A 19,124-nucleotide genomic window follows, 5' to 3' on the forward strand; every position below is an offset into this window, starting at 1 on the left:
CTTTTGTGAAATCTGGATTCCTTCGCCAAAGCAATTGCACCAGTATTGTCACAAAAGATTTTCATTGGACCCGATACACTAGGTATGACACCTAGATCGGATATGAACTCCTTCATCCAGACTCCTTTGTTTGTTGCTTCCGAAGCAGCTATGTACTCTGCTTCACATGTAGATCCTGCCACAACGCTTTGTTTAGAACCGCACCAACTGACAGCTCCACCGTTTAATGTAAACATGTATCCGGTTTGCGATTTAGAATCGTCCGAATCAGTGTCAAAGCTTGCATCAACGTAACCATTTACGATGAGCTCTTTGTCACCTCCATAAACGAGAAACATATCCTTAGTCCTTTTCAGGTATTTCAGGATGTTCTTGACCGCTGTCCAGTGATCCACTCCTGGATTACTTTGGTACCTCCCTGCTAAACTTATAGCAAGGCACACATCAGGTCTGGTACACAGCATTGCATACATGATAGATCCTATGGCTGAAGCATAGGGAACTTCTTTCATCTTTTCTCTATCTTCTGCAGTGGTCGGGCATTGAGTCTTACTCAACTTCACACCTTGTAACACAGGCAAGAACCCTTTCTTTGCTTGATCCATTTTGAACTTCTTCAAAACTTTGTCAAGGTATGTGCTTTGTGAAAGTCCAATTAAGCGTCTTGATCTATCTCTATAGATCTTAATGCCCAATATGTAAGCCGCTTCACCGAGGTCTTTCATTGAAAAACTTTTATTCAAGTATCCTTTTATGCTATACAGAAATTATATATCATTTCTGATCAGCAATATGTCATCTACATATAGTATCAGAAATGCTACAGAGCTCCCACTCACTTTCTTGTAAATACAGCCTTCTCCAAAAGTCTGTATAAAACCAAATGCTTTGATCACACTATCAAAGCGTTTATTCCAACTCCGAGAGGCTTGCAACAGTCCATAAATGGATCGCTGGAGCTTGCACACTTTGTTAGCTCCCTTTGGATCGACAAAACCTTCCGGTTGCATCATATACAATTCTTCTTCCAGAAATCCATTCAGGAATGCAGTTTTGACATCCATCTGCCATATTTCATAATCATAAAATGCAGCAATTGCTAACATGATTCGGACAGACTTAAGCATCGCTACGGGTGAGAAGGTCTGATCGTAGTCAACCCCTTGAACTTGTCGAAAACCTTTCGCGACAAGTCGAGCTTTGTAGACAGTAACATTACCGTCAGCGTCAGTCTTCTTCTTGAAGATCCATTTATTTTCAATTCCTTGCCGATCATCGGGCAAGTCAACCAAAGTCCACACTTTGTTCTCATACATGGATCCCATCTTAGATTTCATGGCCTCAAGCCATTTTGCGGAATCTGGGCTCACCATCGCTTCTTCATAGTTCATAGGTTCATCATGGTCTAGTAACATGACTTCCAAAACAGGATTACCGTACCACTCTGGTGTGGATCTTACTCTGGTTGATCTACAAGGTTCAGTAACAACTTGATCTAAAGTTTCATGATCATCATCATTATCTTCCTCACTAATTGGTGTAGGTGTCACAGAAACCTGTTTATGCGATATACTACTTCCCAATAAGGGAGCAGGTATAGTTACCTCATCAAGTTCTACTTTCCTCCCACTCACTTCTTTCGAGAGAAACTCCTTCTCTAGAAAGTTTCCGAATTTAGCGACAAATGTCTTGCCTTCGGATCTGTGATAGAAGGTGTACCCAACAGTCTCCTTTGGGTATCCTATGAACACACATTTCTCCGATTTGGGTTCGAGCTTATCAGGTTGAAGCTTTTTCACATAAGCATCGCAGCCCCAAACTTTCAGAAACGACAACTTTGGTTTCTTGCCAAACCACAGTTCATAAGGCGTCGTCTCAACGGATTTTGATGGTGCCCTATTTAACGTGAATGCGGCCGTCTCTAAAGCATAACCCCAAAATGATAGCGGTAAATCTGTAAGAGACATCATAGATCGCACCATATCTAGTAAAGTACGATTACGACGTTCGGACACACCATTACGCTGTGGTGTTCCGGGTGGCGTTAGTTGCGAAACTATTCCGCATTGTTTCAAATGTAGACCAAACTCGTAACTCAAATATTCTCCTCCACGATCAGATCGTAGAAACTTTATTTTCTTGTTACGATAATTTTTAACTTCACTCTGAAATTCTTTGAACTTTTCAAATGTTTCAGACTTTATGCTTCATTAAGTAGATAACCCATATCTGCTCAAATCATCTGTGAAGGTGAGAAAATAACGATATTCGCCATGAGCCTCAACATTCATCGGACCATATACATCTGTATGTATGATCTCCAATAAATCAGTTGCTCTCTCCATAGTACCGGAGAATGGTGTTTTAGTCATCTTGCCCATGAGGCACGGTTCGCAAGTACCAAGTGATTCATAATCAAGTGGTTCCAAAGGAGTTTCTTCATGCGCTTTACACCGATATGACCTAAACGGCAGTGCCACAAATAAGTTGCACTATCATTATCAACTCTGCATCTTTTGGCTTCAACATTATGAATATGTGTATCATTACTATCGAGATTCAATAAAAATAGACCACTCTTCAAGGGTGCATGACCATAAAAGATATTACTCATATAAATAGAACAACCATTATTCTCTGATTTAAATGAATAACTGTCTAGCATCAAACAAGATCCAGATATAATGATCATGCTCAACGCTGGCACCAAATAACAATTATTTAGGTCTAAAACTAATCCTGAAGGTAGATGTAGAGGTAGCGTGCCGACCGTGATCACAACGACTTTGGAACCATTTCCCATGCGCATCATCACCTCGTCCTTAGCTAATCTTCGCTTAATGCGTAGTCCCTGTTTCGAGTTGCAAATATTAGCAACAGAACCAGTATCAAATACCCAGGTGCTACTGCGAGCATTAGTAAGGTACACATCAATAACATGTATATCACATATACCTTTGTTCACCTTGCCATCCTTCTTATCCACCAAATACTTGGGGCAGTTCCGCTTCTAGTGACCAGTCTGCTTGCAGTAGAAGCACTCAGTTTCAGGCTTAGGTCCAGACTTGGGTTTCTTATCCTGAGCATCAACTTGTTTGCTGTTCTTCTTGAAGTTTCCCTTCTTCTTCCCTTTGCCCTTTTTCTTGAAACTAGTGGTCTTGTTAACCATCAACACTTGATGCTCCTTTTTGATTTCTACCTCCACAGCTTTTAGCATCGGGAAGAGCTCGGGAATAGTCTTTTCCATCCCTTGCATATTATAGTTCATCACAAAGCTCTTGTATCTTGGTGGCAGTGATTGGAGAATTCTGTCAATGACGCTATCATCCGGAAGATTAACTCCCAGTTGAATCAAGTGATTATTATACCCAGACATTTTGAGTATATGCTCACTGACAGAACTGTTCTCCTCCATCTTGCAGCTGTAGAACTTATTGGAGACTTCATATCTCTCAATCTGGGCATTTGCTTGAAATATTAACTTCAACTCTTGGAACATCTCATATGCTCCATGACGTTCAAAATGTCGTTGAAGACCCGGTTCTAAGCCATAAAGCATGGCACACTGAACTATAGAGTAGTCATCAGCTTTGCTCTGCCAGACATTCATAACATCTGGCGTTGCTCCAGCAATAGGCCTAGCACCCAGCGGTGCTTCCAAGACGTAATTCTTCTGTGCAGCAATGAGGATAATCCTCAAGTTACGGACCCAGTCCGTGTAATTGCTACCATCATCTTTCAACTTTGCTTTCTCAAGGAACACATTAAAGTTCAACGGAACAACAACACGGGCCATCTATCTACAATCAACATAGACAAGCAAGATACTATCAGGTACTAAGTTCATGATAAATTTAAGTTCAATTAATCATATTACTAAAGAACTCCCACTTAGATAGACATCCCTCTAATCCTCTAAGTGATTACGTGATCCATATCAACTACACCATGTCCGATCATCACGTGAGATGGAGTAGTTTCAACAGTGAACATCAATATGTTGATCATATCTACTATATGATTCACGCTCGACCTTTCGGTCTCTGTGTTTCGAGGCCATATATGTTATATGATAGGCTCGTCAAGTTTAACCTAAGTATTCCGCGTGTGCAACTGTTTTGCACCCGTTGTATTTGAACGTAGAGCCTATCACACACGATCATCACGTGGTGTCTCAGCACGAAGAACTTTCGCTACGGTGCATACTCAGGGAGAACACTTTTACTATGATAATTTAGTGAGGCATCATCTTATAATGCTACCGTCAATCAAAGCAGATAAGATGCATAAAGGATAAACATCACATGCAATCAATATACCTGATATGATATGGCCATCATCATATTGTGCTTGCGATCTCTATCTCCGAAGCACCGTCGTGATCACCATCGTCACCGGCACGACACCTTGATCTCCATCGTAGCATCGTTGTCGTTTTGCCATCTATTGCTTCTACGACTATCGCTACCGCTTAGTGATAAAGTAAAGCAATTACAGGGCGCTTGCATTTCATACAATAAAGCGACAACCATATGGCTCCTGCCAGTTGCCGATAACTCGGTTACAAAACATGATCATCTCATATAATAAAATATAGCATCACGTCTTGACCATATCACATCACAACATGCCCTGCAAAAACAAGTTAGACGTCCTCTACTTTGTTGTTGCAAATTTTGCGTGGCTGCTACGGGCTGAGCAAGAACCGTTCTTACCTACGCATCAAAACCACAGCAATAGTTCGTCAAGTTAGTGCTGTTTTAACCTTCGCAAGGACCGGGCATAGCCACACTCGGTTCAACTAAAGTTGGAGAAACTGACACCCGTCAGCCACCTGTGTGCAAAGCACGTCGATAGAACCAGTCTCGCGTAAGCGTACACGTAATGTTGGTCTGGGCCGCTTCATCCAACAATACCGCCGAACCAAAGTATGACATGCTGGTAAGCAGTATGACTTATATCGCCCACAACTCACTTGTGTTCTACTCGTGCATATGGCATCTACGCATAAAACCTGGCTCGGATGCCACTATTGGGAAACGTAGTAATTTCAAAAAAAATTCCTACGCACACGCAAGATCATGGTGATGCATAGCAACGAGAGGGGAGAGTGTTGTCCACGTACCCTCGTAGACCGATAGCGGAAGCGTTATAACAACGCGGTTGATGTAGTCGTACGTCTTCACGGCCCGACCGATCAAGCACCGAAACTACGGCACCTCCGAGTTCTAGCACACGTTCAGCTCGATGACGATCTCCGGACTCCGATCCAGCAAAGTGTCGGGGAAGAGTTCTGTCAGCACGACGGCGTGGTGACGATCTTGATGTTCTACCGTCGCAGGGCTTCGCCTAAGCACCGCTACAGTATTATCGAGGTGGACTATGGTGGAGGGGGGCACCGCACACGGCTAAGAGATCCAAGCTCGTCAAGTTCGTGATCATATCCGGGACTTCGAACAACCTTCGGTACATCAAAATATATAAACTCATAATGAAACTGTCATCGCAACGTTAAGCGTGCGGACCCTACGGGTTCGAGAACAATGTAGACATGACCGAGACACGTCTCCGGTCAATAACCAATAGCGGAACCTGGATGCTCATATTGGTTCCCACATATTCTACCAAGATCTTTATCGGTCAGACCGCATAACAACATACGTTATTCCATTTGTCATCGGTACGTTACTTGCCCGAGATTCGATCGTCGGTATCTCAATACCTAGTTCAATCTCGTTACCGGCAAGTCTCTTTACTCGTTCGGTAATACATCATCTCACAACTAACTCATTAGTTGCAATGCTTCCAAGGCTTAAGTGATGTGCATTACCGAGAGGGCCCAGAGATACCTCTCCGACAATCGGAGTGACAAATCCTAATCTCGAAATACGCCAACCCAACATATACCTTTGGAGACACCTGTAGAGCTCCTTTATAATCACCCAGTTACGTTGTGACGTTTGGTAGCACACAAAGTGTTCCTCCGGTAAACGGGAGTTGCATAATCTCATAGTCATAGGAACATGTATAAGTCATGAAGAAAGCAATAGCAATATACTAAACGACCGTGTGCTAAGCTAACGGAATGGGTCATGTCAATCACATCATTCTCCTAATGATGTGATCCCGTCAATCAAATGACAACACATGTCTATGGTTAGGAAACATAACCATCTTTGATCAACAAGCTAGTCAAGTAGAGGCATACTAGTGACACTCTGTTTGTCTATGTATCCGCACATGTATTATGTTTCCGGTTAATACAATTCTAGCATGAATAACAAACATTTATCATGATATAAGGAAATAAATAATAACTTTATTATTGCCTCTAGGGCATATTTCCTTCATATGTCTGGTATAATATTTGTCCATGTGTTGTAGTTAATTTGTACGACACAAGTCACCATAAGTCAATGTGTGTAGCACAATAAAACGGAAAAAGTTTAACTAAGGGGATTATGTCGACGTTCAAAAGGAATCCATCAACAAGGGTCTCAAGACGATGTCGCAAAAAGGGACAAAAATTCTTCAAGTTTTAGGTACGTATATATGTCCAGTTGATTTTTTTAAAGGCCCGTAGCAACGCATGGGCATTCTACTATTAATGGTTGGTTATGATTTCCTCGTTTTGAATGAAAGATACAAGAGATGCTCCAAGTAAAATATATTTATATTATATACAGCAACCAACAATCAAGTGACACATAATTACTTACAAGTAGCAAAGAAAATGGATGAATCCTCAATTCCTCACACATCACAATGTAAGATAACCCTCTCAAACATCATTCTTCACCGAAGAGTTGTAGCCATCCTGGTCATCATAGTATTTGGACCACAACATGATCCCTCCATACTTCCCTGTGCTCTTGATCAATGGGAGAACATCTGACTTTAGATCATCAGCTGCGATGAATCCACTCCCGGTAGCCTGAGGTGATGCCGGGAGGCCCAGGAAGATCTTTTTTGCTGGAACTGTCAACCACTGCTTCCATGCGTTAGCTAGATTGGTAGTGCTACCTGAGGTGTACTGACAGGGTGCGTTGTTGTAGAATTGCACCCACACATAGTCAAAGAGGCCAGTGTTAAGGGCGCCACCCACCCATGCGACAGGGAAAGGGCATTGTGGTGCGGCAGTCAGGTAAACTCTCCTGCCGGAGTTGCTGTATCCTTTGAGGCCCAGTCCACTATTTAAATTTCTTACTAGTGTAGCACTGAGTTTTAGGTGGAAGTTCAACTTAACAGTCTCCACTGCAGTATCGGTATATAAAACAGTGTTTTGGAACTAAAGCCAAATTTTATGTGCCTCTAGGATCTGGTGGGGGATTGTTGGAATTTAGTCTATTTTGGGCCAGCCCAATAGCAATTTCAGAAATTCCTAATAAATCCTAGAGGCCCATTCAGCCCATTCGTGCAAGGCAAGATGTGGAACCAAAGTTTAGTCTCACATTGCTAGTTTGGTGGGAGTTGAACCTCCTTATAAGGGAGGGTGTTTTCCCACATGTATGGTCATGAGAACAAGAGAGACATTCACGTGCACTCCTCCTCCTCCGCCCGCCTCGACGCGCCGCGCCGCGCCGTGGGTTGCGGGAATGAGCCGAGCCGATATCTAAATTTTTCCACGCACGATTGGTATATGAAAGGTCACTCGAAAGCTGAAAAGTTTTTGCTATAGTGGATATTGAATACGAGCGCTTCACCTTCGGCTGATGCCTGTTCGTTTTGTCTCCCTCTCTCACTTCAGCTGCTGACGCAGCCTATTCGTCTCCTTATCATGTGCCTATAAAAGAAAGGTCGCTCTTCTCCAGAGAGACACATCAGAAGACCATCTTCCTCTCGCCACCAAGTTCCATAGCATTGCACTGCTGCTACGATCTTCCCCATCCCGGCTTGCAGCGTGCACCGCAGGTCGGACAGTAGGCCTTCGAAACCGCACCTCTTTGAGTTATGTACGGGAGAATGGTGATAAGGTTTTTGGGGAGCGCTCCACGCGACTACTGACTTCTTCGTCACGGACTCCCCAAACTCCGACAACTACTTCCCCGACGTCGACAACCTCCTCGACGACATGGCTGATGACGACTACTAACTTCTTCAAGTTTTAGGTACGTATATATGTGCAGTCAGATTTTTTTAAAGGCACGTAGCAATGCACGGGCATTCTGCTATTAATGATTGGTTCTGATTTCCTCGTTTGGAATTAAAGATACAAGAGATGCTCCAAGTAAAAAAAATATTTATATTATATACAACAACCAACAATCGAGTGACACATAATTACTTACAAGTAACAAAGAAAATGGGTAAATCCTCAATTCCTCACACATCACAATGAAAAAGCCCACATGTATCTCACAAGGTAAGGTAACCCTCTCAAACATCAGTCTTCACTGAAGAGCTGTAGCCATCCTGGTCATCATAGTATTTGGACCACAACATGATCCCCCCATACTTCCCTGTTCTCTTGATCAATGGGAGAACATCTGACTTTAGATCATCAGCAGGGATGAATCCACTCCCGGCAGCCTGAGGTGACGCCGGGAGGCCCAGGAAGATCTGCTTTGCTGGAACTATCAACCACTGCTTCCATGCGTCAGCTAGATTGGTAGTGCTACCTGAGGAATACTGACAGGGTGCGTTGTTGTAGAATTGCACCCACACATAGTCAAAGAGGTCGGTGTTAAGGGCGCCACCCATCCATGCGTCAGGGAAAGGGCATTGTGGTGTGGCAGTCAGGTAAACTCTCCTGCCGGAGTTGTTGTATCCTTTGAGGAACCTCGCAAGATCGTCCCAGTGGAGGGGTGTGCCGCCTTCAATGTCGAAGTCGATGCCGTCAAGGACTGCATCGCCGAGAGGCCGTGAAGATGACTTGCCTCCCAAGAAGTTGTTCCAAAGGTACGTCACGACATTCTTGGCATCCTGGGTCGACGAAAGGTAGTAGCTGCCTGCCCCGCCGCCGATGGAGAGAATCACCTTGACGCCACGACTCTGGCATGACTTGACACTACACCACGACACTTTATTCCCTACTGATGTGTGTTGGCAAAAGTCATTTTCGCCGACCGATAGTTAGTTGGAAAAACTTCTAAGTGATAGTTGGTTGGGAAAACATTTGTGCTCCAAGAGACGGTCGGTCAGGAATACAAAAGTCTCTGCTGTCGAATAGTCGGTCGGGAAAGATCGTATCCTCATCTAACGATCGGTCGGCAAATAACGCCGACCAATAGCAGGTGGTAAATGGGCCTGCGCGCGCGGGCGAAAACATGTTAGCGCGGCCCAGCCCACGATTTTTTCTTTTTTCTCTCAAAACCTAGAACTACCTAGGGCGCCTCACTCAATCCCCTTTCTCCCTCGTCTCAATCCACCCTCTCTCGTACGGCGCCGCCTAGGGTTGCGACTCACGCCGCCGTCGACGGCCATCGCAGGGGCCATCCCTCCTTCCACCACCAGCCATCCCAGTCGCGAGCGACCACCTCCCCCTCCTTCCCATGGTGCCATTGGCCCAACCAATGCCCAGCTCCCTCTCCCCACCTTTCCATGACAGCAGATCTGAGGGGGCCAAGGGCCCTTCGCTCCCGGTGGTCTGAAGCGAGGCAGGCGGACTCTGCTTCCTCCGCGTCCAGCGAACTAGGAACAGGGCGGCAGGTGTCCCCATCTCTCCCATCTACTTTCGGTGAGCACGAGTAGCCACCCATGGCGGCAACAAATGAGTTAGATCTTTCTCCCTCGTATGATCTCCCTCCTCTCCTCTCCTCTCCTCTCTGCCTGTAGTATACAGATTTCAATTCCCAGCGATGGACCCAGGCACCACATTGGCCAAGCAATTTTATCTTAAGTAAACTAACTCTGCTTTGATTCATGGATTGGTTTTGCTATTAGCAGTAGTGGTTCCTTCTTTCAGCATGTTATCCATTCAATATCTATTTTACCTGTGTGAATCCTTTGTTTCAGACCCGAAATGTTTCCTCAAAATGAATAGTTTGTGCCATGTCAATCATTGCTGCTATCCTCTGAATAATTCATGATTGATCTGTTATTCAATGCCATTTAGTGGGCATGTGTCAGCTTATAAGTTTACAAATACATGAAACATTTCTCCTCTTGTTATTGTACTTAGCTTTCCACTGATGACAGGAAGAAGAAGGCCGTTCACAAGACCACGACCACTGATGACAAGAGGCTTCAAAGGACCTTGAAAAGGGTAGGAGCAAACACCATTCTTTGTATCGAAGAGCTCAGCATTGTCAAGGATGACGTAGTTATCCAATTTCAGAATCCAAAAGGTGAAATGTTGACATGTTAAACCATTAATCCTATAGAACTGAGGATCCGCTTACACATTTCTTCTAACATTGGTGATTCTTGATTTCCCCCAGTGCAAGCATGCATCACTTCAAACACATGTGTTGTCACTTATCAGTGGAACACCACGGACAAAAAGTAAGTCTTCCTTTAGAATTTCATGGCTTAATTGTTTCATCAAGTAGCTTTCTTTCTCTGGAGCAACATAAATATCTTTAAGATATGTCAAACAACTTTGGCAGTGGTCTGATCATTATTTGTACGTCTGGTTTTAAGTTTGATCAGTATGTATATATTATTAATGTAGATGGCATATGATATCAACTTGAACTGCTTGTCCATCTAAATCAGTCCCATTATGTTTTCAAAGTGAGGTTGCAGTGTACTTATGCTAATATCAGACTTGAATATGTACACCTTGCCTCAAACTCCAGTCTTAGTTACTATGTAGTATATTTTTCATTCATGTTCCTCTTTAAGTTTATTTATATATGCAATAAAAGTAGTTGCAAACTTTGTTAAGTGAGTCTGCGTGCTTTGTTAAGTTTGAGGATTGGTAATAAAAATAGGAGGTACTTACCATGATACATGAATTTGCCTATCTACCTGAAGGGTTTTCCAGGAGGTTACCAATATTAGTGTGCCGTGTGCTGCAGAAATGGACTTTCCAAAACCTATAGCACATGGTGTCCTGGACTTTCCGAAACCTATAGCACAAGTCTATCTATTTGTTAATATTCCGATGAAGTCTCGTGTCATAAGAAAGTTCATGAATTGAAACCAGCACTGGTCAAATGTTAAAGAACCAGCAAGTGTGTAGACTTACCATGTAGTATTTGCGACACTTGAATTCACAATAGCTTGCCCATCCAATCGGTACATCTATAGTACTAATAATATTGGGTTGCATGCATCATAAATTATTGTTGTATGCATCATGATAAAGGGTTTTTTTCTCCTTCATAATACTTGGATTAAAATGTGGAGGTAGAGTTCTATTTATTTTCTTTCCGTGCTGCGAGCCAAAATAGTCTTGTTCTTTGATTTCATCTAGTAATCATCCTAGGGGAGACCATTGCCTTTCCCAAATAACATTCAGGTCAGGTCTGGTGGTGTGGTAACCAAAGGAAGTTGCTAACCTGTTCTGTTTTTCACAATGTTCAGATTATGGTATACGGGTAATCATCTAGTAATCATCCTAGACTAATTACTCAATTAAAAGAGAAGTGAAACAGAGCCGTTGTCAATGTTTTAACAATGTTCAGATTCATTTAATTGGTTTCCCTGTGTTATATTGAAGACTACAATATGGTTTATGGTATACGGGTACACAGCCTACTTTCTGCAATTAGTACAGAACACTGCTAGTTGCTCTTAATAATAGTTAAATTTGTCAGAACATTGTATCTTGTTTACACTGCTAGCTGCTTATTGTTTAATAGTAATAGTTAAATTTGGCATTACAGAACACTCCAATTAGCACATCCATAGGACAGAACAGAGCATAATACATCGCTAGTTGCTTTTAAAGTTGCTATTTCTGAATTCTGTTTCTAGGCCAATATAGTACATTTTATCTTTATCAATATCTTGACTAACTATCCCTAAAAAAAGATCTTGACTAACTATATTTCAATATGGCAGCACGCGTAATTTTTCCATTGTACCCAGCCATGAAGAAGGCGCCCACCCATGAGCTATTAATCATTAAGTATCAGGAAAAACCTAGTATTTATAATCTGTACGTACAGATTAATAAGCAGTGTACATATATTTAGTTATCATGCAGATGCTGGTTATGCCTTTATAAATTGCAAAAGAAATGTGTAACTTGGTTCTACGTTTGAGATACTAATTCTAAATTTCTGATATATTTTTCTTTGTATGGCCTGAATAGTAAAGCAAATATTGGTCGTTCGCACAACTCATTTTTATTTCTCTTATACCTATGACACTGTATTCCCTACGGGCATTTTTTTTTGGAAACAAGTGTTGGAATATTGACTGCTGGTATCTATGCACAGTAACTTAAGTATGTCCCTAGGAACACTAAATGCTCAGCAATCTTACAGAGGACTTCTATGCCACATCCGTGGCCACTGCTGGGAGTCGATTGGTGGTCATAATGTTCCTAAATGCTACTTTTATAGATTAGATAAGTGTATTCTTCTTTTTGTGCTCTTGTGTGTGTGCAGTGCAGATATGAATTATGCCTGTATTCAATTTCTTAATTGAACATTCTAATAATTGAGACTTCTTTAACTTCTGTAGGAAGCAAACATAAGGAAATGAACCATGAAGCCGGCGATCCGCGTCAACGGGATGTTTTAGCTTTCGTTTTGTATAACTGATGTCTCATACTTGCGTCTTTTTGTTGTCCTTCTGTAAACCTGATGTATGGTGTCTTGTCTTGGTGCTTAGAACAGACTGAACTGTATGTATGTGACAATTAGTTAATGGAATAAAAATGGTTTGGTGCACCTGATGTGAACCTGATGTATGATGTCTTGTGATTATGCTTAGAACACATGTACTATATGTATTGACAATCAATACCATATGCTAATTAAAGTTGTGGTTGGCTTATTGGCTGGGCAAAAAACGCCATCAGATTGATGGTCGGCAAAACAAACCCCATCAAACAGTCGGTCGGGAAAGGCTAACACAAGGCCCAACAAAATGTCGGTCGGGAAAGAAATACCCATCTGATAGTCGGTCGGGAAAGGCCCATGGTTACCCTAACGAACTATTGGTCGGGAAAGGCCCATGGCAGGCCCAACAAACTGTTGGTCGGGAAAAATACCCCTTAGCCATCAAGCAGTCGGTCGGGAAAGATATGTCGGTCGGGAAAAGTCTTCCCCGTCTGGACTTTCCCCAACAGACAACATCGGTCGGCAATAGTCTTTCCCAACAGACTGTCTGTCGGCGTACGTTGTTTTTCCAACCAATTTGTGTGTTGAGGATGTAGTGCTGTGGTGTAGTGTGATGTCGGTGCTTAGGTTTGCGCAGCCACCGTTGGTCGGGTCACAATGCCCTGCCAGGTTGAGGACCGGCGGCTGGCCATTGCCGAAGGCGGCGAGGAAGGCGAGGTTGACAAATTTGTAGTTGCCGGTAGCACAGGTCTCCGCCAGCGTGCCCTCGCCATCATTCTGGCCCCAGTAGATGGAAATGCCGCCGGCTTCCGACCCGAGGAACAGCGCCGCCGCTACTGCCAGTACCAGCAGTTGCAGCGGGGACGATGATCTGCCAGCCATTTTGTGGGGCAATCCTTATTGCTTCTGTGTATGACTTGTGCTTTTGTTTCTGTGTATGATGATCTGAGTTTGGGCTCCGATGGGTTGGGTTATATACGAGGTGACTCGTAATGTGAAATCAATCTGACACTCCCCGTATTGTTTATGCTCATACGTGGCTCGCCGGGCACATGGATGGATGAACACATGTGAATGCCTTCTGCTCTCAGCTTCGAATCAACGGCGACGGTGTTCGTGATTTTGAACCACAGCTTTCTTGTACTACTTGAACGGAATAAGGTGCAAGGCACCAGTCCAGAGTAAGAAAAGGTGATCAACCGGGTTGTTTGAATAAAATTACTGAACACAAAAGGCCAAATGGAGAGGTGATGGTGATCGATCGTACGAACGACGCCGGACGGGACGACGACCCGCCGAGCACACGCAGGCTCGCGGGCGGAGCAGTTCAGACTCGCAACAGTTTTCAGAGCTAGTGTAGGTGCAAATATACTGCTGTGGCTCAGCGACCTCTGGCGTGAGACAGGGGGAAGGAAGGTTGACACCATGTCAAAACACACTTTTTTTCATTCTTTTTTACAAGGTTTTTAAAATTTGTAAATATTCTAAAAACATGTTCACCTACTTTCAACAAAATCATGTATTTGAAATGTGTTCATTTATTTTAGAGTAAATATTAAAATATTTTGAAAAGATAGAATTTTGAGATCTACAAAAAATAAAAAGGAGAAATAAAAAAAGAGGGGGAAAGCCAAATGAAAATTTGTTATAGAAAATCAAGGTAAAACCGCTTTGTCGCTTATGCGACAAGATATCGGCATGTCGCACAACCCAAACGCTTCTATGGGCCGGCCCATGGAGCCGGGTTTTTTTTAATCCATTTCGTCCATCTTCTAGCAGCTTTCATATTTCCTTCTGGTTTTGTTTGTTTCTTTTCCTCCCGTGCACAAGAAATACACGTGGCACCTTTCTTCTTTCTTTTCCCTTTTCTTTCCATTATTTCCCCCTTTCTTCTTTCTTCTTTCTTTTTGCTGGTCTTCTCATGTACAGGTTGCACCCATTGTACGAGTTGAACTTCCTATGGTGTACAAGTTGCATCGTTTAAGGAGAACACGTTGCACCGCACGCGGGTAAAGGTTTCATCAGAAATACCAGATGCAATGGAGGGAGCACATGTTGCACCATGTCAGGGGTATAGATTACCCTAGGGAGTACAAATTGTATTATGCAGGTAGTACAACTTGCATTGCGCGTGGAGCACAAGTTAGATATGAAAGTACATGTTGTATTGCACGGAGAGGACAAGTTGCATTGTGCAGGGAGTACATGTTACGCCAAGGAGTACAAGTTGTACCGCATGGGGAGAGCATGTTATATTGCATAGGGAGTACAAGTTGCACTACGTGAGGACTACATGTGTCCTTTCTTGGGAGTACATGTATGTTATTCTGGAGACGACAAGTGACGGAGCAAAATACCGTCAGATCCCTCGGTAGGGTTCATGATGAGATCAGAAGTACCGGAATGGAACCTGCACACAGAATTTACCCAGGTTCGGGCCTCCGAAGAGTAATACCCTACATCCTGCTTCTTCTTGTCATTCATGGTAAGGGGATACCTCGTGCAGAGGATTACAATGGCATACGGTATGTCTATCGAGAGTATAGATTTGAGATTGGATGGATGAATGAGGGCCTAGACCTCCCTTTATATAGACAGGAAAGGTCTAGAGTATACATGGGGTTAGATGAGGCCAGTTCCGTCGCCACCCTCAAACTTGGAGAACACACACATCATATTCGCCTCCTTAGGACTTCCTTATGTTCTTGGGCCTGGTGGGCCCTGTTTGTGAACCATGGCCGGACTCCCTTATGTCAGGTACCCTGGGTACAGGACCCCATCAACAAGGTTGTAATAATATATTTGAAAGCATAAATTGTGTTTGGAGAAAAGTTCGTTAAAACCTGCCAACATTGGATCAAATTTCTACAAAGTTATCGCCGCAGGGGATGCAATCGTGACAACGGTTTACAGTTTGGGCACTTGGAGTAGTAGATTTTCATTCAAAAAAATGGATTAAAAAGCACATGCGCCAACCCAATGGAAAAAAAATCACCAAAACTCTTTGGTCCCGACAAATGGCTCACATACACTGTGCCACTTATTGCCACGAAGGAGTTTGGGAGTGCCATTTGCAAGTGGTGTCCCTCAACTAGTGATTTCATTTTTAAATTCGTATTTCTTAATCTTATAATTACATCTTGTTGACACATGATAGGATCATGTAGCCAAATTTTTGGAAGAAAGTTGAAAGATCAAAAAGAACATCGCTTTGGTACCCTAGCTTCGAAGTGGGCAAACCTAGCTGCTCCCCTCCCACTTTATCGATCGCCAATACATTCTAATGTGTGACGTATAAGGGACTCAACAATCACGCATGCCCTTGTATGAAAGAAAAATCATTGAAATTCTTAATTGGGCAACCCAGTTAGACACCTCATGTGTGATTTGGAGGATCTATAACGCAGGCAGCCTAGTATCGAAAATGCCACTTGATCAGGATCCCTCTATGGAAGACAAAAGCAAACATCAGGTTGGTGAGAGCCCTATTTGATGCACTTTGCGCCAAAATGTCAGGGTGACATACAGGAGGGAAGTAGTGTCGCGACTGGGTCAGGACCATACTGACCAGGCTTAAGCTACTATAGCGGCGGTTATTGGTTTTCTACTATTCACACATTTTTTGAAATTTTCTAACATTATTATTTTTTGAATATGTACAAATTTTTGAACATTTTGAAATTTCAAAAAACAATTATAAAAATATGAACATTAGCACAGTCGCTCACTATCCCTCGTGTGTCGCTGTAGTTTGCTTGCTCTCCTCCTGTTTTCTTTGGTTTCTTTTCATATTCGTTTTCTTTTATTTTTCTATGTCTTTTTTTTTCTCATTTCTTTTCTTTCGTTTTCTTTCTTCTTTTGTTATACTTTGTTTTCTTCTCTTTAATTCACTGATTTTCTATGTTTTTTTTCTTTCATCATTTTTTGGGTTTTCTTTTCTTTCTTTCTTGATTTCTTCATATTCTTAACTTTTCGTTGCTTTCCTGTTATTTTATTTGTTGGTTTCAATTAGTTTTAGTTTCTGTTAACACATGTGTACTTTTTCTCAGTATACAATGAATATTTTTAGCACCCACGTGAAACATTTTTTAACATACTTGGACATTTTTTTTAAAAACATGATGTATATATTATTAAATACATGTTATCAACACATTTATAAACATACAATATATTTTCCAAATACGCATTGTACATTTTTAATGGCAATGAACATTCTTGAAAACTATACGAACATGTTTTTACATTGCATAAATATTTTTAAATCTTCATAGACATTTTCTAGAAATACCTGAATATTTCCTTAAAATGTCATGTGCATTTTTGTAACGGAAATAATAAAATGAGCCTACTGGAATTTTTCTATATTGTATAAACAGTTTTTAATATGTCATGAACAATTTTGAAATGGAAATAAACATTGTTTTAGTCTACTTGAACATTTGATTGCATTGCATAAACATGTTTTAAATGTCGCAAACATTTTTTTGAGTCGCTGATTTGTTTTCTGCAATATGTCACATATATTTTTCAGTTGTATGAAACATTGTTTACATTATGTACACATTCTTTGAATGTATACACTTTCTCAAAAATGTGACAAACAAATTTTTGAAACTCATGAACATTTTTGAAAATATAACATGTATTTATTTGAAATTTTGAATTAAGGAAACAACTTATTGCATTGTATTAACATTTTTATGCCAGGTATATTGTTTAAACATGTGGAAAAAAATTAATGTCGCCAACATTTTTCGTACAACTGATTATCATTTTGCTATAGACGTTTGCATTTTCAAATGCATGATTAACATTTTTAAAATTTTGTTTAAGTATTTTTTAAGATATATGTTTAGAATAATTCGCAATAGAAAAATAGTAAAAAATAAAGCAAAAAGGAAAAAACTGAAAAAAAAAACAAAACGGTGGGTGAAGTCAGCAGGACATGGCCGCATGTTTACTAGATCGGCCCAGCAAGGAATCCCTTCAGGCGACCGTGCATTAGGAGTTGCTTTGGGCGGCACATAGCCTCACCCTTGGCAAATACAGTAATGGGTATTAATGGCCCGTCCATTGTTCGGCTCCCTTGATCCGGCCCATGCATGCATGATGCATCCTTGGATTCATTCATGCATTTTTTCCCCTTCATGTATCCTCTCATTCCTCTGTACATCAGTACATGTATGCCTCTACATGTACCAAGTACCTAGCACTTGACTTGTAACCCTGCAGATTGCCCATACCCAGTAGCTAGCAAGTACCGAAGTTCAATACTTGCTACTCCCTCTGTTCCTAAATATAAGTCTTTTTAAAGATTTTAGTAAAAACTGCATACGGATGTATATAGACATATTTTAGATTGTAGATTCGCTTATTTTGCCTCGTACGTAGTCCGCATTGAAATCTCTAAAAAAAACTTATATTTAGAAACGAAGTGACTAGCTACTATCGGCCGCAGCGCTGAGTGGGGCGACCTCGCATTGATTTCCACTCAAATAATCCAAGACTGATTTTGCAGTGACCTGGATGCATTCGCCCATCGATGATCTATCCATCATTCGAAGCTCCAATGGAGGAGCTCCGTCCCAGCGCAGCCAATCCACTTAGAGCAAATATAATAGAGCTGAGTCAGCTGGCTATAAAAAATAAACTAGTATATTCTTGCTTAATTGAAGAAAAAAAAAGAGGTAAATACACCCGAAGTCATAGAACTTGCACGCGATGATCAGTTTGGTGCATAAACTTGTAAAATACGTGTTTTTGATCATCAAACTTGCACGAGCATTCATATACGGTCACATTTCATGTACACGGATGTATCCATGGCCTATGTAGCATTCCAGTGTGGCCAGGGCCCACTGTCATCCGCTGTAGCATGTAGATCTGCAAAGAAGCCTTTGGCTTTTTTATTTTCATATTAAGCCCCTAAAAATAAAATGAAAAAAAAGCGATGTGGGGCTTTCAAGCTGCAACGTACCCTAGTAGTCTCACGTGGACAACCACCAGACTACTGATCATTCATGTCTATATAGCACGACTAATTTCTGTATCGTATAAACATTGACTGAAAATAAATTTTACAAGAAATGTAACACGGAAAAAATGAGCACCGTGGCTCGACCATGTGACCTTGTGGTCAAGGTTAACTAAGATTACCACCGACAACACAACACGTCCAGATGTAAGAAAACAATTTATATTCTTGTGTTTGTGACATTCAAAAAATATTTATGTGTTACAAAAAGGGTAAGCTACATTTTAAAAAGTTTCAAAAACTTGTATTTGAAAAAATGTTAATCAACACAACACGTCTAGATTAACATTTTTTCAAATACAAGTTTTGAAACTTATGTGTATTGAAACATATACTTCATATGATACACATATGTTTTGATGTTTTAAATACTCCAGTATACATCTATGTTTTGATACATATATATTTTA

At 41.5% G+C, this 19,124-nt stretch overlaps 1 protein-coding gene and 1 long non-coding RNA gene across 2 annotated transcripts; one reads left to right on the plus strand and one right to left on the minus strand.

Annotated features, from left to right (window-relative positions):
* Positions 1-8,376: 8,376 nt before the first annotated feature.
* Positions 8,377-13,559, minus strand: LOC123161503 (acidic endochitinase-like). Its single transcript, XM_044579329.1, has 2 exons — positions 13,292-13,559; positions 8,377-9,005 (listed from the first exon to the last, which is right to left on the minus strand). Exons 1-2 carry the CDS (start codon positions 13,557-13,559, stop codon positions 8,377-8,379), a joined length of 897 nt encoding a protein of 298 aa, XP_044435264.1.
* Positions 9,810-12,775, plus strand: LOC123161504 (uncharacterized). The gene is made up of 3 exons (XR_006480727.1): positions 9,810-10,286; positions 10,380-10,443; positions 12,577-12,775. It is a non-coding gene; the product is annotated as an uncharacterized lncRNA (long non-coding RNA).
* Positions 13,560-19,124: the final 5,565 nt, after the last annotated feature.

This window comes from Triticum aestivum, chromosome 7B (genome assembly GCF_018294505.1).
Source record: "Triticum aestivum cultivar Chinese Spring chromosome 7B, IWGSC CS RefSeq v2.1, whole genome shotgun sequence".
Lineage (NCBI taxonomy): Eukaryota > Viridiplantae > Streptophyta > Magnoliopsida > Poales > Poaceae > Triticum > Triticum aestivum.

Excerpts from the sequence above, each read along its gene's own strand:
- LOC123161503 (XM_044579329.1), bottom strand. The coding sequence starts at position 13,559 with ATGGCTGGCAGATCATCGTCCCCGCTGCAACTGCTGGTACTGGCAGTA. Across the intron at positions 9,006-13,291 it reads CGCAAACCTAAGCACCGACA|TCAAGTCATGCCAGAGTCGT; the intron begins TCACACTACACC and ends CGTGGTGTAGTG.